Source organism: Trichoderma harzianum (assembly GCF_003025095.1).
Source record: "Trichoderma harzianum CBS 226.95 unplaced genomic scaffold M431scaffold_11, whole genome shotgun sequence".
In the NCBI taxonomy this organism is placed as follows: Eukaryota; Fungi; Ascomycota; class Sordariomycetes; order Hypocreales; family Hypocreaceae; genus Trichoderma; species Trichoderma harzianum.
This window is the reverse complement of record NW_020209259.1, coordinates 70,737-96,184: the sequence shown is the minus strand read 5'-3', so window position 1 is coordinate 96,184 and position 25,448 is coordinate 70,737. Positions and strand designations below refer to the sequence as shown.

General features: G+C 52.4%; 7 protein-coding genes across 7 annotated transcripts; 6 read left to right on the top strand and 1 right to left on the bottom strand.

Annotated features, from left to right (window-relative positions):
• Positions 1 to 3,727: 3,727 nt before the first annotated feature.
• M431DRAFT_497812 (hypothetical protein) lies at positions 3,728 to 7,002 on the top strand (the record flags this gene model as incomplete). The annotated part of the gene is made up of 4 exons (XM_024917639.1): positions 3,728 to 4,016; positions 4,109 to 5,230; positions 6,074 to 6,772; positions 6,860 to 7,002. The coding sequence occupies 4 exons, from the start codon at positions 3,728 to 3,730 to the stop codon at positions 7,000 to 7,002; spliced, it is 2,253 nt and encodes a 750-aa protein (XP_024771215.1).
• A 1,278-nt stretch (positions 7,003 to 8,280) lies between these two features.
• M431DRAFT_510686 (hypothetical protein) lies at positions 8,281 to 11,160 on the top strand. Its single transcript, XM_024919525.1, has one exon. The coding sequence runs from the start codon at positions 8,670 to 8,672 to the stop codon at positions 10,983 to 10,985; it is 2,316 nt and encodes a 771-aa protein (XP_024771214.1). The 5' UTR covers positions 8,281 to 8,669; the 3' UTR covers positions 10,986 to 11,160.
• A 3,135-nt stretch (positions 11,161 to 14,295) lies between these two features.
• M431DRAFT_220069 (hypothetical protein) lies at positions 14,296 to 15,617 on the top strand. Its single transcript, XM_024913559.1, has one exon. The coding sequence runs from the start codon at positions 14,398 to 14,400 to the stop codon at positions 15,274 to 15,276; it is 879 nt and encodes a 292-aa protein (XP_024771213.1). The 5' UTR covers positions 14,296 to 14,397; the 3' UTR covers positions 15,277 to 15,617.
• An 86-nt stretch (positions 15,618 to 15,703) lies between these two features.
• M431DRAFT_484529 (hypothetical protein) lies at positions 15,704 to 17,076 on the top strand (the record flags this gene model as incomplete). The annotated part of the gene is made up of 2 exons (XM_024916204.1): positions 15,704 to 15,715; positions 15,976 to 17,076. 2 exons carry the CDS (start codon positions 15,704 to 15,706, stop codon positions 17,074 to 17,076), a joined length of 1,113 nt encoding a protein of 370 aa, XP_024771212.1.
• A 208-nt stretch (positions 17,077 to 17,284) lies between these two features.
• Positions 17,285 to 18,113, top strand: M431DRAFT_220181 (hypothetical protein). Its single transcript, XM_024913563.1, has 2 exons — positions 17,285 to 17,541; positions 17,781 to 18,113. The coding sequence occupies exons 1-2, from the start codon at positions 17,409 to 17,411 to the stop codon at positions 18,065 to 18,067; spliced, it is 420 nt and encodes a 139-aa protein (XP_024771211.1). The 5' UTR covers positions 17,285 to 17,408; the 3' UTR covers positions 18,068 to 18,113.
• Positions 18,114 to 19,277: 1,164 nt separating this feature from the next.
• On the top strand, positions 19,278 to 21,647 carry M431DRAFT_510680 (hypothetical protein). Its single transcript, XM_024919524.1, has 2 exons — positions 19,278 to 19,797; positions 19,948 to 21,647. The coding sequence occupies exons 1-2, from the start codon at positions 19,628 to 19,630 to the stop codon at positions 21,308 to 21,310; spliced, it is 1,533 nt and encodes a 510-aa protein (XP_024771210.1). The 5' UTR covers positions 19,278 to 19,627; the 3' UTR covers positions 21,311 to 21,647.
• Positions 21,648 to 22,186: 539 nt separating this feature from the next.
• On the bottom strand, positions 22,187 to 23,543 carry M431DRAFT_7904 (hypothetical protein; the record flags this gene model as incomplete). The annotated part of the gene is made up of 3 exons (XM_024922772.1): positions 22,187 to 22,514; positions 22,620 to 23,265; positions 23,366 to 23,543. 3 exons carry the CDS (start codon positions 23,541 to 23,543, stop codon positions 22,187 to 22,189), a joined length of 1,152 nt encoding a protein of 383 aa, XP_024771209.1.
• Between the last annotated feature and the right edge of the window lie 1,905 nt (positions 23,544 to 25,448).

Below are 25,448 nucleotides of genomic sequence, written 5' to 3'. Positions count from 1 at the left end.
TTGTGATTGAGCGTATCCTGGTTTTGCCTTTTCCCCCTCCATCATTCTTCATTTGCTTATTTACTCTACGTGTTCCATGTTGAATCACATTGCATCTTTTCCATCGAGACATTTGCGAGACCGGCCCAGTCCTCTTGTACGAGTACCTGTGCCGCAGTGATCCGGTTGCCGCTGATTCTTCTTTGCTCTGGTTTGTACGCATTGCCACGAGCGTCGCTGATGGGATGCCGCAATATCCTTGGACTTGCATGAACTAATGTAACAACTCGAGTAGCACCTACCGCTGAACCTAGCACCTGAGCGAGACGCCTGCAGGAGGCTTGCCTCTTAGGTACGAGTAGTCGAAGTAACCATTTGCCACGACGCAACCGTGCCGCCACAGTTCAACGTTGGGCGGTCGAGATATCACAAGCCAACTGCGACTGCGTGTGGCTTTGCATCCAGTATCTGGTCTGTCATTGTACAAGATACTGCTTCAGTTCAAGCAATTCCTCCAGACAAACGCACTCTTTCAAGAAGCGACAACTCGGCACATTGGTCCTTGCAGCTGGCCCAAGTCGGATACCGAAAATATCTGGTCTTCGAAGTGAGTACTGCTTTATATATTCTGTGCTACCTACACTCATTGTTCGAATTCGATGCCATTTCCTCCTGGAACTTCCTTACCATGATTCCATTATGTCATGACTGGATTGATTACTCTCTTCTCTCTGCATAAATCACACTTCTCGTTTCCCCGGAACATCTCCATCCCCTTATTCCAGGCATATCGCCGTCGGCACTGGGCATGTTCGGACGCGTTTGTCCCGCGTATCCTAAAAAAGAAAAGAAAAAAAAAAGAGCAAAGAGAGAGAAATGGCGGCTGATCGTCTGAATCAGCGAACCCCAAAAAGGCCAGATATAATCGCCTATCCCTAATTCCTCACTTGGATGACCTGGCTTGCGGCTTCATCCTAAACCTAGTCTTGGAGAGCCAGCTACTAAAATAACACTCAAACGAGGTAAGCAACCTTGTCTACCGTCCAAAATTTTCAAACCAGAACCTTGATGTTTTTTTTTTTAATTACTCTTCTAAACTCATACCGGGCTTCACTGATTTGACACTGCTTAGTATCTCCAAGCCTTTGACTTATTTTTTCCGATTCTGCCATCATGGCGACCCTCAGCCAAACCCGAGCATACTTTCAAGATCATACCAATGAACTGGTAAGCATTCTATTCTCTCTTGGCCTTTCTACACCCCTTTTTCTTCATATTCAATACTTCTCCTTCGTCCTACAAATTTCAAATCCAGAACCACAGCACCAAGCGGTGTCAGCAAGCTATCTGTATAAAGACTCTCCATCATTCAAACCTGGTATGATCTGTGGCCATGAAGGTCGCTAGCGTGCCATGTCGCAAGGTTAACCACGCCGGGACTCACTGAGTGGGCATGGGAAAGCAGCTCCTGTTTCACCAGCGGCCAGGGCGCGCCACCTACGACAGGGTCGAGTGGGCCGAATGGTACCAGTACCAGTCTGGTTGCTCCGCAGTGTCAGTCAGCGGTGTTGGAGCAATAAAGCTACCTTAGGCGAGAAGAGCCCTGGGTCTGATTGACTGTTGCCATTGGGAGAGACATGGCCTAGTGGTCGAGAAGTAATGAAGGCTGCGGCCAACTGCTCTCCTCATTACGTCGCCAGAATCAACCGGCGTCCTCAAGTGATTGGAGGCCCTTGGAGCTCTTTGGCGTGGTTGTACCGAATTGCACAGCACTCCACAATCTTTATTTTGAGCAAAGTTGTGTCAAGGGCAAGGGGCCGCCCGGTACTGGTACGAGTACAGGTACATGGCATCACGTTGGCTGCTGGCATCAGTCTGAGCCGCGCTTACAGGCACAAGCACAAGCATGCTGGTACGAGTACGGAACACAGTACCTGGTACGCTGGACAGACCTGGGCAAGGCTACGAGGACGAGGACCTCTGCCCAAGATCAGTGGAGATTGAGCAGCACTCAGATGGCAACACAGTTGGAATCCACGGGTCCAATACCACCCAATCGTCAAGCTCTGAGTGGGGGGCCACAGGCACCACATCTCTCACAAAGCCTGTCTCGTCCCAAGGCTGATTCAGCTGCCCGGAGTGGCGTGCCGCCGCGCCATGCCAATGCCATGCCATGCCACTGCTGATGGACGAGAAGCACTCTTGGAGCTTGTTACTGGCAAAGAGGTACAAGTCATTTTTATCTCTGCTATGGTGGTGCAAGACGCAAAGAAGAACAAAAGACAAGGATGAATGGGGCACAGAATGAGTTGTCGGGGGTTCGGTGCCCGCCGCGCCGGTAGCCGAAACCGGGGAACCTTCATCTGGTCTATCATCAGTCTCTGTCTTGGCCACTGTCTTGCCCAGGTGCTCCCATGCTCTCCTGTACGAGATTGAGTACAACTCGCCGTGTGTACGGTACTGCACCTACCTGCGCTTAACTGCGCTGTACAGTTGCTTGTACCTACTTCACTCACACGGCACTGAGTCCAGCCTGACTTGCCGGCTTATGGATGGCGATGCTGGCTCCTTGTTCGCATTGTCGCTCGTCGAGCTAGTGCCGTTGAGAGATTCTGCTTGTCCTTGGTACCGGTACATGCTGTCGACTTGTCTCGCCCACCCACACACACCGCCTGTGGGCTAACGAGACGGAACATGGTGATGGCAATCCCGGCGCAATCCTTGTCGACTGGCTAGGCCCGGCTGGCCAATGCCTGATTGGGCAGCTGGTCCTGGTCGTGTCGCCCCTGGCTCAACCTCACAGGCCCGTTATTGGCCGTTTAATCAAAACCTCTGCGCCCCTGTCGCGTCTCCCATGCGCTGGTCTGCCCCGGTCCTGGCCTATCCCTGCTCCCCGTCGCTCTCAAGCTGCCTCCCCCGTCCGACACCCCCTCCCCCCCTGCTAGCAGACCCAAAAAGTATATGGGACTTGGGTCACCTAGGCCCTTTTTTTTTTTTTTTTTTCGCTTTTTTTTTTCTCAATCCTCTGCGCGTTTCCTCGAGCTTTTTTCTTATTAAAAAGCCCGCTTGACAATTTCTCGGAGGAGAGGAAGCCGAGCCTCTCTTCTTGCCGAGCGCGTTTGCCCTTCGTTTGCGTTGTTTTCTGCGCTACAATTCCCCATAGAAAGTCGTCTCGTTTCAAGGAAGCGTACATACGATAGCATCTTTCGACCATACCGTTCTGTACGGTACGGCGGTAAGCATCTGTCTGTACTTTGCATACCACGTCAGTCCTTGGTTCCAAACGCTTGCTGGATCCCCCTGCTCTTCTTCAACCACCACCCCTTCCTTGTCCTGCTCTTCCCCCTGGCTTGTCCTCTCTGTGCCTGCGACGGCGCAAGAAACCGCCCTGCCACTTTTTCCTTCTCCCCTTCTTCGCAAGCCATCCCCCCCCGGTCTCCCGCTCATCCCTCGCTGGCGTCCCAATTCATCATCTGGAGCTAGGCGGTACGACGTCCCCACGTTGCCTCTACCCCAAAGCCCTGCCCTCCAGTACGCGAGACCAAGATTGCTTCTACCGGCGTTGTCCTTTCAGGCCTAGCACGCCTCACCCGTGTCATCCCGGTCAGTCGCCAGGGGATGGCCCACCCCACCAAGACGTGCTGGGCCATCAGTCTGTCAAGGGGGCAGATAAAACATCAAACGCGTCCTATCTCGACATGTTTTTCTCTACCAGCTTAATGAGTTATTCGACGTTGAAGTTTTACTGATGCGTCTTCTCCATATGCAGCATCAAGCCCACCACCAGCAACAAGGTCACCCGCCTTCACAGCAGCTCCAGCACTCGCGCCCTCCAAGCATTGTTCACCAGCATCACCAGCAGCACCCGCAACACCAGCCGCCGCAGCATCACCAGGGCGCATACTCGTCGCAACACACTCTTCCACAGGCGTACCAGGCCAGCAACCAGGCTACCAGCACGCCCGAGGCCCTGAACTACTACAACCACCCGAGTCCGTACAGCACACCAGGTGCCACGAGCGGATACACGTCCGCCGGTAAGTCGTCTTGCGCCGCAGCAAACGGCACGCACGCACGCGCGATTCCATCGGCGACCCAGGTTTTGCTAACGCAGGTTTTTGCTTTCTAGATACCTCCGACATGATGGCCGCCGCCCAAATGCCTAGACCTCCCTACCCTCCAATGTCATATCATACACCACAGTCAAACTCTCCCGCATCAGTAGCGTCACCGTCGCAGCATGACCAGCACCGAAGTTTGTACGGCCAGCCGCCGTCTCAGCATTTGCAGCAGTCCATGTACTACCAGCAGCCCCAATACCAGTCAATGCCCCATCAGGCGGCACCCTCTCCCTACGCGCAGCACCCCCATCATCACCAGCAGTCAATGGCATCGCAGCCCAACATGATGATGTCGCATGCGGCACCGCAGAACCAGATGCCGCCTCACGCGGCGCAGCACGCACAGCATGCGCAGGCTGGCATGACGGGCAGCCCGCGGCCCAAGATTGAGCCCCAAGTTCCCCTGCAGCTGCAGAAACAGCAGCCGCAGCCTTCTCCCATGGCGCAACCCCACCATCAACAAGGCCCGCCGCAGCTTCAGAGTCCCTCAAACCCGACTCCCGCGGTCAATCCCAATGCTGCCCCCGGCCCTATCCCCGCGACGACGCCTCTTGTCGTAAGGCAGGACGGCAACGGTGTCCAGTGGATCGCCTTTGAGTACTCGCGAGACCGGGTCAAGATGGAGTACACGATCCGCTGCGACGTCGAGTCGGTCAACATTGACGAGCTGTCCCCCGAGTTCAAGCAGGAGAACTGTGTCTATCCCAGAGCGTGCTGCCCCAAGGACCAGTACCGCGGAAACCGTCTCATCTACGAGACTGACTGCAACAGAGTCGGCTGGGCCCTGGCGCAGCTCAACATCCCCCTGCGGGGCAAGCGAGGTCTGATCCAGCGCGCCGTGGACAGCTGGCGCAACAGCAACCAAGATCCCCGGCTCCGAAGCCGAAGAGTCCGCCGTATGGCCAAGATGAACAGCCGCAAGCAGCAGCAGCAGGTCCAGGGCGCTCCGCACCCCGGCGCCCACATGTCGGGCCCCGGTGGACCAGGAAGTCTCTCTGCCGCTCCCCAACCCATGCCCACAGCTCATGCACCCAACATGGGCAAGCCAACGATAGGCAGCATGGGGCAGCCTATGCACCATCACCATGCCGGGGGCCACCCTGACGGCGCACCGGGTGGAGAAGAAGTCGGTATGTTTCACCAGATGTGATTTACTTGCTGTCGCATCTGCTGTATTTGCATCACTTTTTGCCTTGCAAACCTCACTAGACAGTTTTTACGCCGTCAAAACGTTGTGTTGATTTAATGATACCAACTCATTTTTAACCCTCTGCAAAAAGCACTTTACACTCTTGTTTGAAGGGGGGCCTCCTTTCTTGCTTTATCGGCCCCTTTTGCTTTTTTTACTGGTTTTTCTATTATCTTTTTCCTTACAATTTTCCTTTTTATCTCCCTCTTCGGCTCTCTATGACTCTTTAGGGATTGGGGTTCTGTAACAATTTTTTGTGTTCTTGACGTCTTTTTGTTAAATAGCAATGGGCCGGCATCACTTGTCTTACCGCGCATCATATTACCTATCTTATACAGCATGCCTTAATGGCAAGAGGTCGATAGTCGGTCCCTCGGTTGGCACACTCCTGTATATTACCATAAAAGTCGCATCGGCTGCCGCTGCTGTCAAGTTGTCTGCTTTGCTGCTGGTTTTCGCGCGACTCTTAGATGAGTTCAAATACGCCTTAAGGCTATAAAAAGTTATCCCCCCCTTCCTCCCGCTGGCAGTTACTGCTATGGCTAATTAGGGGTTCATTCAATTACGCATCTAAACACTCTTATCCCTCTCTCGCTCTCGTTTTCACAGTTCTTTTGCTTGATCCCGTTTGCTTTTTGCGTCTTTGCTATATAAAGTTTGAAGACGGTTTCGTGTGCTTTCTTTGTCCTTTCTAGTATTTGATCTTTTCTCCTTGTCACTTGTCATTCGCGTTTGCTCACCGAGTAGTAATTATGGAGAGTAAAAAGCTAACGCGTTTGTTGAGGCGAAGGGAATAACTCTTACGAGGACCACCACCACCATCACCAGGCGCCAACAGCTCAGATGCCCCCCGTCGGCAGTGATGATGTGAGACAGGCTCACGTCTTTGCGGGATACGCGGGCCCGGGCTCATACCCTGTCGGCCCTCAAGGCGGGTCGATGTCTCATATGGCTCCCCGGACCAACGGGCCCATACCGGCGAGGAGCCACAGTCGCGTTGACGATTCTGGGGATGGTCTGTTTCCCGACATCCCTGAGGCCAAGAGGCGCAAGTTCATCCTCGTCGAAGACAACGTTCGGGGATCACGCCTTCGGGTACGTGTCACGCTCGACGGCGTTGATACTAACGAGATCCCGGACAGCTTCCGCAAGGGAGCGAGTGTATTCCCCCGAAGCTACTTCCCCCGTGAAATGCAGAGCCCGCCTCCTAGTGCTACGGGCTCGCGGTTCTTCGTTGATGACTATTCCGATGACGGCACACAAGAGACTGAAGGCCGCGAGGCCTCGCGTCGTGGCGCCGAGAAGCTGAGGGGAGAAGTGGTCAAGGTTACCATGGCTGAGGGCCAAGAGGGAGAGGCAACTATCCCAAGATTGAGGAAGTCAGGCCGCACCAAGGAGGTGCGACTGAATGATCTCGGCTACCGTATGGCTTGGCTGCAAAGCCGAGTGTTTTCTGGAAGGACTGTGTTCCTTCAGCGAGCCCGTAAGTTTTTTATTTCTTAACCCACTATCCGCAGCACCCATGCGGATTTGTGTGTATGAGAGACCGAAGGCTGACCGAACTATTTAGTTGACTGCTACCGAAACAAGACTCGTGCGGCTATTGAGAGCAACATGGCTGACGTTCACGCTGTTGCACCTCATTTCGAGACAAGGCCCGGGAAACGGCGATGGGCCGGCCGAATGAAGCGTGGGGCGAAGAACGACGACTAAAGCTTTTCAAGCGATGCTTGTCATGACGACTTCGTTTGACTCTACGTTTTGTACCTTTTTCATTTTGTAGCTATTCGATATGCGTGAGTATGGCAGCCAATCTCGTATTCCTTGGTTGGATTGTGTTCAAGAATGTTGGGATTATAATGAATACGGTGGTCTTTGCTAGTTGGCATGGCATTGTTTGATGGAAATGTCCCCCCTGTTTGTATGGTACGGCTTTGGAGCGGAAACATCTCGGGCGAGCGAGTTACGTGCTCTGTTGGAATATGGAACTAATTGGCGGCTTTGCAAGCGGGTTTTTTTTTTTGTTTCTTGGGGGAGGTTCAAGAGAATATAATGATGATCCGGTTGTCTGAGGATATGTATGTGTGCTGAGGGGTAAAGGAAATATGATTTAACGTCCAAGCATGAAATTGATATTTATTGACTACATGTTGTCATTTCTCATTTACGTCTGCTTCTACCGGGGTGAGAAGAGGTCTTATCTAGCGTCTGGGCATATATATAAAGTTGAAAGAGAGTGGGTTCTTCCTCTGCTGACAGGTGGAACTGTCATTCTACCTAGTATCCTCTATCGTCAACAAAGTTTGAATCGAGTTGTGATGTGATGATGTGATTCGCAGATTTGATGGACCTCTTGTCCAATGAGGAAACCTTGCTGGTACTGCCGCTGTGGTGTACAGAGTAGAATGTACAGTACTCGTACATACATTCTGGAGGTAATGCAAGGGGGCTCCGGGGACTCACCATGTAATGTACATGTAATGCCATGTACACACTGACTCTTGCAGCAAGCAGGGCCCATGTTTGGTTCCCGGGCGTTGCAAAAACGAGTGAGGCAAAGACACAAAGTGGGTTCCAGCCGACACATGGCGATTCCCTGCGGCTCCCCCCTTGCGCAGATCTCGCATGCCAGCACTAGTTTGCCCGTGCCTTGTCGTTGTGTGTCTCGGCGGTCCCCAAAAAAAAAAAGAATCGACGAGGTTCAGCAGAAAAAACGTGCCCAAGCAGTCTAGTTCATAACCCACAGTAACAAGGCCAGGGTTCAAGCTGGTGTTTTGAGTGCCGGCATTATTAACTCTCTTGGGGGACTAGCCCAACGGCCGCAGGGCTGGCGAGGAGTACGAGTAGCAGTACTTTGCCGGTACGAAGCTGCTTTGCGCTGCCTTACGTGTTTAAACGTGGCTATGTGGCTTTTTTGGCCCGCTTTTGCGCGGCTGTGGCTCGTTTCGTGCCTTTTGACTGCTTGCCTTTTGTTTGTACTTGGTACACCAACGACATCCCGAGTCTATTGCAACGACGAGCCTTGGTTTTTTTTTGTTTTCTTTTCTACTTTTCCTACTTTTGTTTCTTTGTTTATTTCTGTCATTCGCTCTACGAGAAGCTGGAATATAGGGGGGAAGAGGCAATAACTTACCGGTCAACTGTTCATGGCAGCGGTGGCGTCCGCGTGATTGTGTCAGTTTCAGCTCCTCGGGTTGCGATTGCGATTGCGACGAGCCCACCCAATCTGCGCAACAACAGCGAAAGCGACGACGAATTACGACGTACATTCATAGACACAGCAGCAACAAACGATAAACGCGGGCGACGTTGAGGAAGATCAAGAGGGAAGGGGAGAAAACAAATAAACAAAACTGCGCATTCGCATTCCCTCTTCAGCCATGGCGCACCCTCAGTATCGCGGCGCCGTCGAGCTCGACAACTCGCCTCGGTCCCACCTCGACGGCGAAATCTTCGAGATGCCTGGCGACTCGGTGGTGTCCAAGGCAGAGAGCGAGCCGGGGAGAAAGCCGGTGCAGGCGCAGGATGGAGACGTGGTGCAGGCGAACCCGTGGCCTTTCTATTTGGACCAGGACGTCAGGACGGAGTCGCGGGTCGACGTGGAGGAGCAGAAGAAGCCCGCAAAGAGTGAGGAGCAGCAGCAGCCGCTGGCGAATCCGTGGGCGTATTTTGGACCTATGTCGCCGGGTGAAGAGGACGGGCCCAAGACTTCCGTGACGGTTGGAGCAACGGCGGTTGGACCTGGTGTTGGGGGACTAGGAATCAGGGCTGAAGAATCTGGAAATGCAGATGCCAAGATCGAAGATGTCACTGCAGCACCGCGGCCGCTACGTCTCAGTAGTCACGGCGTACCGGCCGGACATAGCGCCTCTCACCCTCCTGCTCCTGCTCCTACTCCTGCGGCGGCGAACGAGTCTTCTTCGCCGCCGTCATCGTTTTATGTCGCGCCTCTCCGGGTGTCGAGGAAGCAGGTCCCGCCCGCCGGCGCCGCGCCGGCATTCATACCGTACAGTCCCCCGGCAGAAGACGTCGCGCCGGTTGCGCCGCTTAACGTAAAGCACCAGAGGCCGTCTGCCGGTCCCCAGGGCGATGCGACGACGGCATTGCCGTATCGGCCATATCGTCCCGCCGGACATGTGGATGATGCGCCGGCGGCTTCAACTCCCCCGGTGCCTCCACAGCCTCTGCAGCCTGCGTCGTCGCCGCCGCCGCCGCCGCCGCCTCAGTCTCATGGGCCTCCGGTCGTAGGGGCCGTTCCTCCTCATGGCCCTCCTCATCACGCTGTTACTCCGCAAGCCGTTCCTCCTCCAGCTGCTCCTCCAGCTGCTCCACAGGGGACACCTTCGCAATCGATGAACGCGGTGGTATCTGCATCTCCGGATCTCGCTCAGGAACAGCAACATCAGCAGCGACAACAACAGGATCAGCACCCGCATCCGGCAGCAGATTCATCTGGTTCGGCAGAGACACCCTTAGTTGGAGTGGCGCCGCAACATCAGCACCATCAGCAAAATCAGCCTCCGCCGCCAGCAGCAGATGTTCCTCCTCCTCTTCCACCTCCTCTTCCCATGGCTGCTGCTACCCCTATCCAGGCGCCCGTTCCAGTGGTAGCCGTAGCAGAACATCCATCCGTGGCCGCTCCAACTCCATATCACAACTCTCAACCTCCAGTGCCTCCGCATCCAGCACCGGTGGGCACTCCGTATCAACCATCGCCAAGCCCTTCACATCCAGGTTCTATCGCAGGCTACCCTCACCCATCGCCGAGTCCTTCACATGCAAGTCCTGTGATAGGCTACCCTCATCCATCACCAAGCCCTTCACATCCAAGTCCTGCAATGGGCTATCCTCCAAACTCAAGCCCTATCCCAGGCCAACTGACATACGGACCGCCCCATTCAGCGCCGACCTCGTCCGTTCCCAGTCCACAGATGGCCTCCTTTCAATTCCAGCCCATCAACCAGGGACCGCCGCAAAATCTGTATTCTGCCCCGAGTCCCACGCCTCCAGTGGCATCACAAGCTCCCCCAAGCCCGGCGTCTTACCCTCCTGCTCAGCACTATACGCCTCCACCACCGACTTCAGGCTATGAGATCCCGCAGCCTACCTATGCATCTTCAACCGTGAATCCGCCTCCTCAGCCACCGCGGCCGGACTTCCAGCAGGCGGCGGTAGGTGCTTATCAACAATATCCGCAGCCGCAGCCGTCGCCAACTTATGGGTATGCCGGTGCTCCAAGACCAGGCACGCAGCCTCCCCCTGCTACGCATCATTCGGGATATAATGCACCATACGGACCAGCAATAGCCCCCCACCAACACCAATATCCAACCCAGCCTACCTATGCGGCGGCTAATGGCAATACCCCCTCGTCTCCAAACGTGCCGCAGGCTCAGTATGCGTCTCCTCCTCTGCCGCCGCGCCCAGCAACAACGCAGCCTCAGCTGTTTCTGGGATTCAACTCTCAAAACGTCGTGTCATATCCGCCGCCGCCACAGAGAGTGTTTAGCCCGCCGCCTGCGGTCCCGGGCCAGGGTCCTCGGCGGTCATCCGGAGGAATGAGCAGTGGCAGGCTATTTAGCAGCTCGTCGGCGTTGAAGTGGATAGACAAGACGGGCAAAGGGTTGGAGAATAAGCTTGATGCGGTGCTGGGGCCATCTAACAAGCCACCACCTCAGCCTCCTCGTCCTACTTAGGAGTTTTGAAATTTTTAAACCATTATATATTTATCATATAGATGTTGCATATCTGGCGAATATCTTTTTTGAATTGATGGAAGTATTATCATGTCGATTATGAGGGCGAGAGAGAAGGTTGTTTTTTTAGCATAATTATTTGGCAGGACACGGCTCCATATATCTTAGTTTTACAGCAAATATATTTGTTGAAATATAAACCTCATAGCCTCTGGGCATTGAACTTTGTTGTTTTCGAGAGTATTCATCTTGAGAAGCTTTTGGTATGAGCAGCACAATGTGACCATATTTTGGTATCAAGAGATGTCATCAACCGCTGTTCAAAAACTAGACTCTGCGTTTTCTGCGTCTTACACGAGACATTGGAATAAACACGATTATATGTACTTCAATATGACGTCAAGATTGACTCTCTCACATGTAGTAGAGAGAGAGAGTACCTGAGCTTAATTTCTCTACGCCCGTTTTAAACAATGTAAGTTTATTCGTTAAATCATCAAAAGACACACTTTGTCAACGTACGTAGTAGTCGTGTAATAGCTGTCGCCTCCCCCTCCTTTACATTATCGTTGTGGCTCTCCGAAGGCGGACCGTCGACGAAAATAACCCGCAAAAAATCGGAAATAAAGTGAAAAAGGAAAAAACAACATCCGACTTCTTTGTATTATAATATGAGTAAAGTGAGAGATTTTACGGACAGGACATACGGAGGCGGAGGAGATAAAAGTTGGTTTTTTCCCGATAGCCTTTTCAGGCGGAGCACGTTTTTGATACGTCAAATATCGCTGCACGCTGCGAGTGATGAGGAGAAGAGTCATAATGAGGGGGTACATTTCTCTCTGTGTCTCGCTCTCGCTATTTTCATTTATTTCGCTTCTCCTTCTCTTGTTGGGAATGAGCAGCTGGTCGGCCGAGATTACTTTGATGCTGTGCGACCGCACTGGTTGACGGCCTCTCTAATGGCGCGGTTGTAATGTCCCGAGTTGCGAGCTGCGTCTGCATCAAATCAAGTCTGCACGTCTATAGTCTGTATAACTACTACTACAATACTATACAGTAACATCGTAGATACAAGGTCTGTAGTTGCAGTATTTGCTATATTATTGAAGTACCGCGATAATACTGCGCTCATGATAGTGAAGAAATGCTGCAAAAGACGTTTTGGAGGCTGATGTGATCAATGTGGGGCACAATCTATTTTGGGCTGCGCACAGAGCCGTCCGGCGACTAAGAAATAGCTGCTGGCGGCCCGACATTGTGCGCAGCTACGCAGACACGAAAGGCGGAGTCTTCAATTAATTTTGGCGCCGGTTTTGCTCCTCATGCTGTACAAGTTTAGGTGGTGTAGCTGCGTATACCAGCTGGGTACTGCACCAGACAAGAGGCCGAGGGCAGTAAATCAAGTCCAACAGCGAGAAATAGATCGACGTGAAATGGAAAAAGGGGCTACACTGCTGCTCTGTTGACCGATTTCTTGATAATACGAAAAAAAACACACGACGGACAAGGGCTTCCGAGACATTTGTGGTGAATCGAGGCGAGAAACCCGGTACGACTGTACAAGGGATTCAATGACCAGATACGCTCCCGCGGAGACTTTTATCTCTACGCCATCACATCACACCTCACTTATTCCAAGTGTCTGTCTGGATACTAACTAGTAGTCTAATACTAATGCAGAGGCGCCCAAGGCGATAACCCTGTGCTCTCGGGTCTTTTTTGTCGATTGAGCTGAGCGCTTAAAACGACACACGAGTCCTGTCGCATGCATTGTGCATGTCCATCAGTCAGCTGGTCCGGTCTGGATACTGGCCTACTTCGCTTCGTACAACTCGGGAAACGCTGCATTTGTTGGCCGGAATTAGCGAGTTGAAAAGGCGGAAATGTACATGATCATCAGTACGAGTACTCGTACCATATTCCCCCTTCTGGGTTTCTTTCTTACACTTGACATGGACATTTTCCCCTTCTCCCTCCTAGAGGCGCAGACTACCGGTCGGTGTCACCGACCCGGGTAGTGTTATAGTGTTACAAAGGGCGCAGCAAAAGGGAATACAGTAAAAAACTGTTGAGCCGTGGGCGCTCGGGATTCCGTCTACCCCAGGAATTTGGTCAACTGGTGCCGATCTGGCTTCGCATGCCAAAGGTGGTCAGGTGAGAGCGCATGGGTGGCGTTTTGAGGGGTTTGCAGGCGACTTGGTGAGGCTGTCCGACTTGCAGATGCAAGCATTTTCCTTTGGGGTTTTGCTTTGCACTCTCGCTTGCCGTCCAAATAACGAGCACATGCTCTGAGCTTCTCTCGCTACCAATCCAGGCGTGAGCACGCGCCAAGTCAGAGAGAGCTTGGGCTTCAACTTGAGCTTGGAGCTTTGGCCTGTAGCCAAAATTCAACCATGGCCAGCGGCGTTGCAAGAAACCATGAGCTCTTGTACTGCGCAATATAATGGTAGTCATGTTTCTCCGTGAGGAGACTGATGTCTGAGGCGGCAAAATCATGGCCGCATCATGCACGAATGCAAAGCCAGCCCACTCGCGAGCCCTCTCGGGATTCTCGTATCCCGAGATGAGGATGCAGAAGGACAGACGATAAACCCCCAAGGGCTTGCCACATTTCGAGGCATATTTGCCAGTTCATCGCCAGCGCACGTCAGCGCTGCACGTCTGGCTGGCTGTTACCCAGTGATCATATGCAGGGCGGTAAATGAGGCATCTCGGTGAGCCACTCCCCTGTCCTTGTGGCTCGCCAACCCTGGCAATGGCAGCCAGTGAATGCGGCTGAAGGTGCCTCTCGCAGACTCTTGTATGCTTTGTTTCTCCGTGCTTGCTTTTTTGTTTCAATATTGCCTCCAGGACAATCAATTTTAGCGCCGCCATGCTTCACCGAGCCTCAGCTGTATTTCCCACCATCGTATGAGCGGTGATGGACTCGAGCCTCTGGTTGGATAACTCTTCCTTTTGTGCCTTTTCTCCGTTTCACTTCCATTTTGGCGTCTCCCCCCCGAGGCGGCTCGGAGGCATAGCAAAGGCACCTAAGCGACCGCTGAGCTCCACACTTGGGTTGAACTGGGCTTCACCAGGCTGCAACGACGGGGAGAGGGGCTTAAACGACGAGCACTGGTTGGAACACGAAATCAACCCGATACGTGACTTGCATCTTGACCCAATTTTCTTATGTGAGGTTGCTGGAAGGATGAAAATGGATATCTGAGAGAAAAATGCTTCAGGGTTTGGAAACCAAAAATAAAAAATAATAATCGAAGAGAGGGTTGGTGCGCTCGGACGGTTGTGAATCAGGCAAGTACTTCGTAGTAGGAAGTTGGGCACGATTCAGCAACCTGGTCCTCCGTAGCAGGCGAGAGAGGCAGCACAGGCACTGTAAGCATTGGATCGCTGGCTGTGGTGCGATGGATGGATGTACTTGGCAGGTCACCGCGTTGTTCCCTCGCGTGGACGCATCGAGCAGCGTCGGCGCTCTTTGACGCTGTGGCTGAGAGCGATGCTCCGTTGCGGTACTTTGGGAATACCGCGCATCTACCTGCACCTGCACCTGCACTCGCATCCTTTGGCCATCAGCAACGGACCAGCGCAGAACCAGCAGCAGCAATCCTCCGGCGGCCAGTCAATGCTATATGTATTTTTGTCTATTTGTGGACAATCCGCCGCCGCGTTGCATTGCCCAAGCAATTTGATTTGCAAGGGCCTGTTCGGTAGCACCCGATGCCTCCCCCGCCTGGCCAGTCACCAGCGGCCTGAATTGCTACTCGTTCACTGCTCTGCCCACTACCCACTGCAGCTCAGCGCCAAGCGCCCAGTTACAGCGCCCACAGCAGCGCGCGCGCCACAGCACTTGCCCGCGCACAGGCTCAGGCTCAGGCTCAGGCGCCCTTCCAAATCTCAGCTCCCCCCCTTCTTCTATCCATTCCATCCTCTCCCTCCGCTTTTTTCCCTCTTCCCTTCATTCTCTCTCCCTGACAACCTTCGCCCCGACGAGAGCATCGCTTCGTTCGGCACTTTTTCTTTCGAGCATCGCCGCCTTTTCGACTCGACTCATCGACACGCCCCGCTGCAGCACCTTCGATCTGCAATAATTTTTTTGTTTTCTTTTTTTCTTTTTCGCTCAGGCCTGCCTTCGTTGCCACGCACCCGCTACCTCGTCACCGACATATCGAATTTGGCGCCCTCCCCGTCGGCTGCTCTTCCAAATTCTCCTCTGCAGGTTAGTTGGCCTCTTGGAGTTTCCATCTCGGTTACTTCGTGCCCATCTTTGCCCTTCTCCCCTGTTTTGCATTGATTTCTCCCTCTGCGGCATATGCAGCCCTGATGGCGTGGTTCTACCTCCTATCCTGGAGCAAACGTTTGCTCTCGTCAGGCTCTTGTCATGCATGATTCGGCCTAGCACCGGATTTTGCTGGTGGCGGATCTAGCCACCGCCCTTCAGCAGGCCCCTAGGCCCACTCCCTTTGTCAAACCATTTCATCACAGCCTCTTTGATCTTCCTCCCTCCATCTCTTATTTTTTTTTTTCCTGTTCTACATTTGCATTTTGCATCCTTCGTCGCTACTCTTCACCCTCGCTTTATTTGTACGGCGATTATTTGATGGTGGCCGATATTAAAAACGTCTCAGGATTTGCAGCTTTACCGATTCCGATACCCAACATAGATCGACGAGCCTGCTTCCTTCCCTTGAGGAACGAAGCATACAGTTAATACAGTCAACATGACGACCATGGTAAGCATCAAATCCTCCTTCTGATTTTTTTTCTTCTTTCTCGCGATACGCTTCCAAACTGGGTGCATCGGCCTCAGCGTCCGAACGGCTGGCCACTGCACCTATCGGCAGTGCCGAATGAACTCACCGCTGCTCTACTCTAATATGCCCTTTGGGGGAGAGTTTTGAGAGATGGCTCCATCTGTGGAGCAATCAATTTCATCAGCATCATACTTGCTTTTCTCATCAATCATTTGCTAACCTGTCTTCGCGTTGCTTAGGACCTTCGCGTCGGTAATAAATACCGGATTGGCCGAAAGATCGGCTCTGGTTCTTTTGGCGACATCTACCTTGGAACCAACATCATCTCTGGAGAGGAGATTGCCATTAAGCTCGAGTCTGTAAAGGCCAAGCACCCTCAGCTTGAGTATGAGGCTCGTGTGTACAAGTCCCTTGCTGGCGGCGTTGGAATTCCCTTCGTCCGCTGGTTCGGAACTGAGTGTGACTACAATGCCATGGTTCTCGACCTCCTCGGTCCCAGTTTGGAAGATCTCTTCAACTTTTGTAACCGCAAATTTTCCCTGAAGACGGTCCTCCTGCTTGCCGACCAGCTCATCTCCCGCATCGAGTACATCCATGCCAAGTCATTCATCCACCGAGATATCAAGCCAGACAACTTCCTCATGGGCATTGGCAAGCGTGGCAACCAGGTCAACGTGATCGACTTTGGTCTTGCCAAGAAGTACCGCGATCCCAAGACTCACTTCCACATTCCGTACAGAGAGAACAAGAACTTGACCGGCACGGCCCGTTATGCCTCCATCAACACCCATCTTGGTGTTGAGCAGTCTCGCCGTGACGACATGGAGTCGCTCGGCTATGTCATGCTGTACTTCTGCCGAGGCTCTCTCCCTTGGCAGGGTCTCAAGGCTGCCACCAAGAAGCAGAAGTACGACCGCATCATGGAGAAGAAGATGACTACTCCTACCGAGGTTCTCTGCCGTGGATTCCCCAACGAGTTCGCCATCTACCTCAACTACACTCGATCCCTGCGTTTCGACGACAAGCCTGACTACAGCTACCTGCGCAAGATCTTCCGCGATCTCTTTGTTCGCGAGGGCTTCCAGTATGACTACGTCTTCGACTGGACCGTGTACAAGTACCAGAAGAACGCCCAGGCCATTGCCCAGGCCGCCGGCCAGGCAAACCCCGAGGATGAGGACAAGGCTCGGGCTTCCCGTATGACTGCTGCTGCTGCCGTCACTACGTCTAAGCCTGGTGCTGTGCCCAGCTCCCGCCGCAAGATGCTTGAGCGTGGCTCTGGCGCTGGCGTTGATACCCCGGACACTAGCCGTGCCATCGGTGGAAGCGATAGGATGTGAGTTTCTAATTTTAGCTTAGCCCAACAGCTCTTTCATCGTAAGGGGTCACTTTTCCTCCGCGCGATTTGTATTTTCTTGATACCGCTAAAGGGAACTGTGCTGACAAGTATGGCTGACTCAGTGGACGCTAAACAGGCTTCGCTCTGCTTCAAAGGGAGCGGGATATGCCTCCGGCAACTATCGGCCAAACTGAAAGATAGTAACTTTGGGCTTTTTTTTCTGCACCTCTCTTGTGGGATCTGAGCAAAGTGGTTGCGGGTTGCTGCGAGAACCTCCTTTCTTACCCTTAGTCGACCTTTTCAGACACGCAACAAGCCTACTGTAGTCATCCGATGGTGACTCTGGTCGTCCTGGGGCCTGTTGTCGATCTTTGTGGTTCTCAAATTCGCCTTTATGCACCTCCCCTCCCTTTTGTTTCATTTCTTTTCATTTGCCCCCACGCATCGCTTTATCTTGTTCTTCGACGCATCTCTAAATTCACGACTTGACGCATGGCTCGGATTACTCTGAATCATGAGGAAGTGCTTTTTTGGGATTGGAGCCTTTCAACACTCCACCTAAAAGCATCTCCTTGTGATTTAGAGACGTTAATCTGAACGGCACGTCCGGTAACATTTCGTTGTTGGACCATTGCAGCAATCTCAAAAACTTAATGGCTGCCGTCTCTGATGGCTTGCTATCAGTTTTAGAGATGGCCGTATAAGCCTTGCCAGCTCGAGCGCTTAGAATGCCGGGCTTGGACCCCATGGGTCTTGACAATACTCTTCCGCCATGGTCCCAAGCTCAGTCGTTGCGGTACAGCTGCGTCTCAGTGAGCGGGTGTTTCTCCTTTCTTTCCTTGGTCATTAATACTATGCATCATACTTTCTACTTCTCGATTCGATTTTTTTGTTTTCTATTTTTAGGCCGGCGTGTCGAAGGGCAGCTTCTGGGGAAGTCGATGAGATTGGCCTGTAGGTGGAAGGGGCAGTCTCTTGGTGCGGTTAACTGACATCATTATTTTGATGGTGGAAGGTTGTCCGCGAAGCTCGCCTTGAAGGACGTGGTGGGGGACGGCAGTGGTGACAAGTTTGACACGACTTCGCTTGCAATTGGGCTACCGACGAGACAAGATTTACATTCCAGTGAATTAGCCTAATCTGTCAAGGGGGGTCGTCTTAAAGGAATCGCTACCATGGCTTTACTATATGATATACGGATGATGGCCATGGCACCTGACGCCAACTCGTTGTTGTTGCCGCTACATACACACTGGGTGCCTGTCATTGAACTCGTCGCACTCAGCCAAGGGATTTTGACGGCACATGGGACAAGAAGACGGTCAAAGCTTCGTGGCATGGTCAAGGCATCAACAACGAGTCTCTTGTCGCTAAGAAACAAGCTCAGCTCAGCCAGTAGTAGGTCATATAGTCTGCAATCAAATTTGGTTTTTTGTTTTTCCTTATACACAGCTGATGCAAATGCCACTCAATGTCTCACCCGCAAAGTGTAATGTAGAAATGCGTGTATGCGAATGTGCATGTAGTCGCGTGCGTGGGCCAGCAAAGGGTCCCACGAGGCCACCCATGATCACATGTTCCCTTGCCTGACTGAGCCCCATGGCGTTGTGCCAATTAGTACGGAGTACGGAGTAGCGGTAGTGGCAATTGCAGTCCTAGCACTTGAGCAACACCTACTATCATCAATCCATCAATCCATCAATACCTTGGTAGTGAGGTGGCTTAGTATATACATGGATGTAGCTACGGACTACAGCTGCCGCCTGATCGAGGGCCTACGGTGACGGATTGATCAAGTGTTAAAGTTGGAAGTGGAATTCTATGATGGATTCAATCCACACTTCAGGTTGGTATGGATCAGTTAGCAGTATACTGCTAGCACATACCTAGTGCTACCTGGCACCGCCTAAGCAGTCGAGGTTTAGCAGCATGCACTGCCTGCAGCTGACCTGAAGCCCTCCAGTTATTCTTATGCGCTGACGCAGGGTTAGCCGACAAATCGAGCGCTCCGTCTGGCACCCTTGGCGATAGTTGCATGACCCGCGAGCGGTACATGACTGTACCTTTCAGCCACACGGAATGCCTACCGGCGTTGGGCGTACAGCAAAGGTACCCGCCGCTGTCGTATCGAGAGCCAAGCTGAAGAGACATATATATTAGGAGGCTGTGTCTTCGGGTCTTGGGGGAGCTCCAATCGCAAAGGCAGATTCATATTCACTCTTCATTCAGCCCTTTTTGTTCATTTTGTTGCCCACTTGCTGCCTTTTGATTTGGTTGAGCTGTGCTGCAAAGCTAACAAGGGAGCTGCGAACCCCGCTTGAGCGGCCTCTCCTTGCTTGTTCTCTCTCTGTTCTCTTTTGGCGCCTCTTTTTGTCAACTGAACACGGTGCCTGGCACGGTGCTTTTTTTGGCCTTCCCGGCAAATCCAACAAAGCAAAGAAAAACCCCAGCTGGAGCTATAATAATACCGGACCAGACACTCCAGCTTCAGCCCGTCATTGACATTCGTTGACATTCGTTTTCTTCTTGTTTTTCTTCAATCCCGTCGCAGCATGGGAATCGAACCGCCGAGCGACGCGGCAAAGATGACGCCCTCGACGCTGGACCTGCTGGTCCTGACGTTCAACTGCGCGGCGAAGCTCATCAACGTGCCTGTTTTCGCGGGTCATTTGCAGACTGCCCTGGCGCGGAATGCCGCGGAACTGCCAGAGGTGGTTGTCCTGTAAGTTGGGATTACCTCATCACGACTTTCATGTTTACTTCCCCCCTTTTTCGCATGCTTTGCTCTTATCCTTTCTTTTTTACCATTTTTCTCAATCTTCTACCATTTTTTGCTATAAAATGGCTGGATCGTGTGCTTATTCTATGAAAGATCGCTACAAGAGATTGCTCCCCTGAGTTATGCCTTCATTGGGGGAGATTACTTCCTGAAGCCGTATGTGGAACGGTTTGAAGAGGCAATCAACCTCGCGGCTTCACTACATTCACAGAATGGAGAGAGCAATGGCAGCTCAGAAGCTGCTGCTACTTCCAATCCTACATCACAGTCACTGTCACACTCACAATCACAGAGTGGGAGAAGCCACTATACGCTTATCAGAAACCTCAATGTGGGGTACACGGCCATTATGATGTTTGTTAGAGATCCTGCCCGGCTCAAGGACATCCAGGAGGCTGAAGTAGGATTCGGTGCCGCTGAAATGGGCAACAAGGGAGCGGTCGGCCTGAGAGCACTGTACGAGGTCGGGGGAGAGTCAACAGAGTTGACGTTTGTGGCGACGCATCTGGCGGCCATGGAGTGGAATTTGCCGCGGCGCAACGCCAACTGGGGCACCATCATGCGCGGTTTGACGTTTGAGAATCCGGAAGAGGTGTTGAGCAAGATGAGGCGGGACGCCGAATCGAGGAGCCAGAGCTTGTCGTCCGAGGAGGGCGATGCTTCGGAGCAGGCCCGCTTGCTGCGTGAGGAGCACCATGAGCAGGACCTCCGGCTTCAGCAGCAGTTTCACAACCTTTCCGTCTTCAAGCCGTCGTCTCACCTGTTTGTTGCCGGAGATCTCAACTACCGCATTTCTACCACGTCTCCGACGCCCTACTCTGCGTTCCCGAATCTGGATCCCGGATCAGAAAACTACTACACCAACTTCTTGCACCTCGATCAGCTCACCCGTGAACGGCTGGCCGGCCGCACACTCCATGGCATGTCAGAGCAGCCCGTGGCCTTTCCGCCGACTTACAAGTACGTCGTGGACTCCAAGACGCCTCCTCCCGGCACCGCCGGCAGCTCCGTCGATGAAGTCAAGTGGGAGTTTGCCTCACATCGGTACCCTGCCTGGACAGACCGCATCCTGTATCTCGAGCTCCCGTCATGGATCGACTCAAAGATGAAAGTCCGGGCCTACGATGCGCTACCGGTCATCCGGACCAGCGACCACCGCCCCGTCTTCCTCCGCGTCGACGTGCCACTCATCTCGCCCGAGGACCTTGCTCCCCCAGTCAGCGAAATTGCTTCCGGATCCGCTTCGCCCGGTGACAGCGGCGTTGATCCGCGCGTGCGGCTACCTGTGGAGATTGATCCCGAGGCTTGGGAGCGCAGAGTGGCTGCACGGCGGCGCGAGATCGCGGCCGGGTGGACCATGTTTCTCTGGAGCACGAGGCAAGGGGCGTATATTATGGGCTCTCTACTGGCCACAGGCGCGAGCGGATACTGGCTGTACCGTTATGCATACATGTAAGGCTGTGTGACTTTGGTGGAAGGGGGTCTGTCTGATGTCTAATTGGTTTGGGTATTACATCTTTTGGTACTGGAGCATAGACAGGGGAGTTGTTTAAACGCGGCAGTGCAGTGGGAAGGCTGGAGGGCAGGGCTGGCGTTGTGTGATTTTTTTTCATCATCTTTATTTGTCTTGGTTTTACTATGGCGGTTGTGGATTGGGTTGGAGCATGTGTTAGAAGTGTTTGATGTAGTTCGCTCTGTACAACGATTCATCATTATCGGTCTGGCTTTTTGGCCAAGGTAGATAGATAGCTTGGTAATATATATATGTATATATACAAATACACCGTTTCAAAAATGTTGTTTCATCACGCCCAAGGCGTATGTATATATTAATAGTACTAGGTATTTCCTCCCCTATGCTGTGAGACTATATAACACAGACTGACTTGGTTCCTCAGAGCTCGTCTCCTTCTCTCTTTTTTTTGTTCTTTTTTTTCTTTCTTTTTAGACAGCTCCTTTTCCTGTTTCATTAAATAACCATGTACTTGTGAAAAAAACGTCGTCATACGCTACGTCTTCCAAGCAAACATCGATTTTCTCTTATCTCTCAAAAGTCCTCTCCTGAAACGGAGTATGCGCCGAAGCCCAGAAATAATCATGGCAATAACATTTGGGAATAATAACGATCAAATCATTTACCGGCGAGTGGTGACACATCATAAAAAGAAAAAAAGCAGCAGTAATTACCTATTAAACCCACCCACTCTCTTTTGCCAAGTAAATGTAGACCAGCGCCTTCGGAAAACACAAAAGCCAAAAAAGAATAAACAAAAAAAAAAAAAACAAGATTATGCAAGCTTAATCGCAGGGTAAGTAATAATTTTCGTGTTTTTCAAAAATCTTCAAAGTAGGGGTCGTATCTATTGGCCATGTCGGCGGTGTAAGGGATGCGCGTCCCGTCTTCCTCGGGGTACTGGTCGAAACACTGGTCGTCGCCGGGATATCGAAGGGGGGGAATAATCGGGCCGCGGTGCCGACGGCTGAGCATGTCGTCCCAGTTGACTCCGTTGAAGAAGGGGTGGGCCTTGACGCGGCCGGCGCCGCCGCTGATGTTGCCGAGGCGCCTGGAGCGGTCGATCGTACAGAAGGACTTGATGATGTCTTGGGCCTCGTCTGATATGACTGGCTCTTGTGGGAATATGACGGGCTTCTCAACGATTCTTGGTGCCGCGAGGTCAGCACTTATAACGAGAAAAAAAGGGGGGAGCAGTGGTAATGTGCATCACGAGGGAGCTCGTAAGAGCCGCAAGCGTCCAAAAACTTACTGCTTGTAAATCTCAATAGGATTCTGATGCCAGAACGGAGGATAGCCCGTCAGGAACTCGTATATTAGAATGCCCAGCGCCCACCAGTCCACCGCTGTCGTGTGGCCCTTGTTATGAATGACCTCCGGCGCAAGATACTCGGGCGTACCGCAAAGCGTGTAAGTCTCGACCGGCCTGTCGTCTTTGTAGCCCAGCCGTTTCGCGAATCCAAAGTCAACGAGTTTGATGTGTCCTTCCTGGTCTAGTAAGAGGTTTTCCGGCTTGAGGTCTCGGTAAGCCACACCACCTTGCCGCTCGTGTAAAAACTCCAATACAAGGACAATCTCGGCGGCGTAGAAGCGCGCAACCTGCTCGTCGAACCGGCGGTACTTCCGTAGATAACTGAAGAGCTCGCCGCCGGGGACGTAGTCGAGGAGCATGTATAATGACTCGTTGTCGGAAAATGAGCCTAGTAGATTGGTGATGAAGGGGTAGCCTGCCACGTCTGCCAGGATGGCTCGCTCGTTACGCACGTGGTCGATTTGCTTCAGCTTGATCACCTCCGTCTTCTTGAGGATCTTGAGAGCGTATACTTCAGGGTTCTTTTCTTCCTCCAGGGGTTGGGTGGCGCTGGCAGGGCGGACCAGACATACTCGAGCAAACGTGCCTATATAAAAAGATTGATTATTTAGTAAAACCCGGTTATCGCGATTCAGGCCTTGCTGTTGGATAAGGGCAATGGTGGATTGAAGAAGGTGTACACGAACCCGTGCCCAGAGTCCGCACCCGCTTGAAATCAGACAGCTTGAAGCTGCGAGTTGGTGGTAGAGGTTGGGGTGCGGAATCGGTAGAGAGAGCGCTGCCGGCATGGCGTTGATGAGGTGATGCCATGCCAGCCGATAGCGCAGTGGTCGCCGGCTGCGTCTCAGCAACCGTGGCCGCCATCCGCGAGGCCTTGAGCTTGCAGAATGGTTACGAGATCGGTCGTAAGCGTGCTTCTGGCAATGAATTGGCTGGTGAGTTGGTTGGCGGATAAGGTTCAAGGGAGGTCCATGGCCTCGTGAACGAACGTGATGGCAAGATACGGAGAGACGGAGGGCGAGGGAGAGATTTGCGCATGCAAAAGATGGGATGCGACTTGTGGAAGGCGACACAAAGGAAAAAGCGCAAGGATCGGAGGCAGATGTCGGGCTATAGCATCAATCGAAGCATGGCGGGAGAGGCAGCGGAGGAACTGGCGAAAGGAATCCGGAGGATGGCGGGTAGGATCGATAGGACCGGTTGGCCCGTTGGATTTGGCGCTGACTGACGGATATCTTTTTTTTTTTCTCTCTTGTTCGGCTTTCTCTTGTCTCTGTTTGCTTCTTTTTCCCTTTTATAGCCGGAGCTTGGAACAAGAACACGTCGTTGGCTTCGCTTTGCCCTGTGTCTTGTTCTGCTCTGAAGTTTCTGGACGTTTGTGTTATCGTATGGTGAGCACACGGTCAGACGCAAAGAGGCAGAAAAACAATGAGGCGGAAACTGAGGCAGAAGCAGAAAAAGATGGCAGAGGCTGAGGCTGATTGAATATCTACTAAAACTAGTGCAAGCAGCGCAGCATCCATTTCATCGTGGGGATCCGGCGAGGGGCGGTTATGACGCAACAAGCGACAGGCTAGAGGGGCCCTAGCAGCCGGTCTCGATACACCAAGGGGCACGCTACGTCTGCGCTACCGGCTAGCATCGCGAGAGGGCAAAAATTTGATCTCAATGGGGCTCTTTTGTTTCTTGAAAGAATGTTGGAAGAATGATGGAATGATGAAATCGAGTCAGCATCATTTAGTGCTCTAGATGCAACAAACATTTGTTATAGGAGACTTATGCTGTATTGGTTCTTTGGTTCAGCAGGTAGATATTTGGTAGAGCATCTCGGAACGGTGAATGCTCCGTACCTAGTATCGGAACATATTGATAGGACCTGTCACATTGGTGGGTTACACGTTTAATACGAGTCAATACCTGGACCTAGAACATGAGGGTTTTTCTCATTGCGTCAGTCAATACCTTGGCAGCCTCAAGTATAGTAAAGTGAAAGGCATCGCACCCGTTGACAGGTTTGATTTACATCCGTTGGCCCCGGATCAGCTGCCGTCACAATGTCCATCCTTGGGTTGGGCCATGCATGCAATCCGTCAAATATGTAAGTCATCAATCAAACCGCATTTGATTTGACAGGGACACGAGATTAGTGATGCTACCGTGCCCTCTTCAGGTGCAGCCGCCTAGAGCCAATGAAAGACGACACGGCAGCCGTTTTATGGAGATGCGGCTTGTTAATCGCCAAGTGCTCACGGCTTCAGCGGCCGATGGATGGATTTATCGAGAGTGTGTCGATATCAGACGTAGAAAAGGTTAATGCTAGATAGTTACGATGTGATTAATGTCAACACGGTTCATAGGACGTAGTATTCGATCTCACCGATGACTCAATAATCCATTGATTACTTCTCCAACTCTGATAAGACTAGCTGTAGAATCTAGACCCTGAACCCGGCGCCGAGGACAGGGGACCATTTGGCTTCAGGTTGTTGCCAGACATCAACTTGTAACAGCTTCTCACACACGTACGAGAATGAGCAGGGAGGCAAAAATAGAACAGCATAGCACGGCATTACTCACACAAGTCTATGTTGTCAACTACCTACCTAGGTAAGAGCTCCAAAGAACTCACCCGTAGCCACTCAACTGAGTTCGAGGCAGCATTAGATCTCACCAAATCTCCCCCCTGGCCTGGCTTGGCCCCTTCTTTGCTGACGTCTCGACGCTGCACAGCGGAATTGAATTTTAGAGTACGAGCAGCGCCCAGGTGCC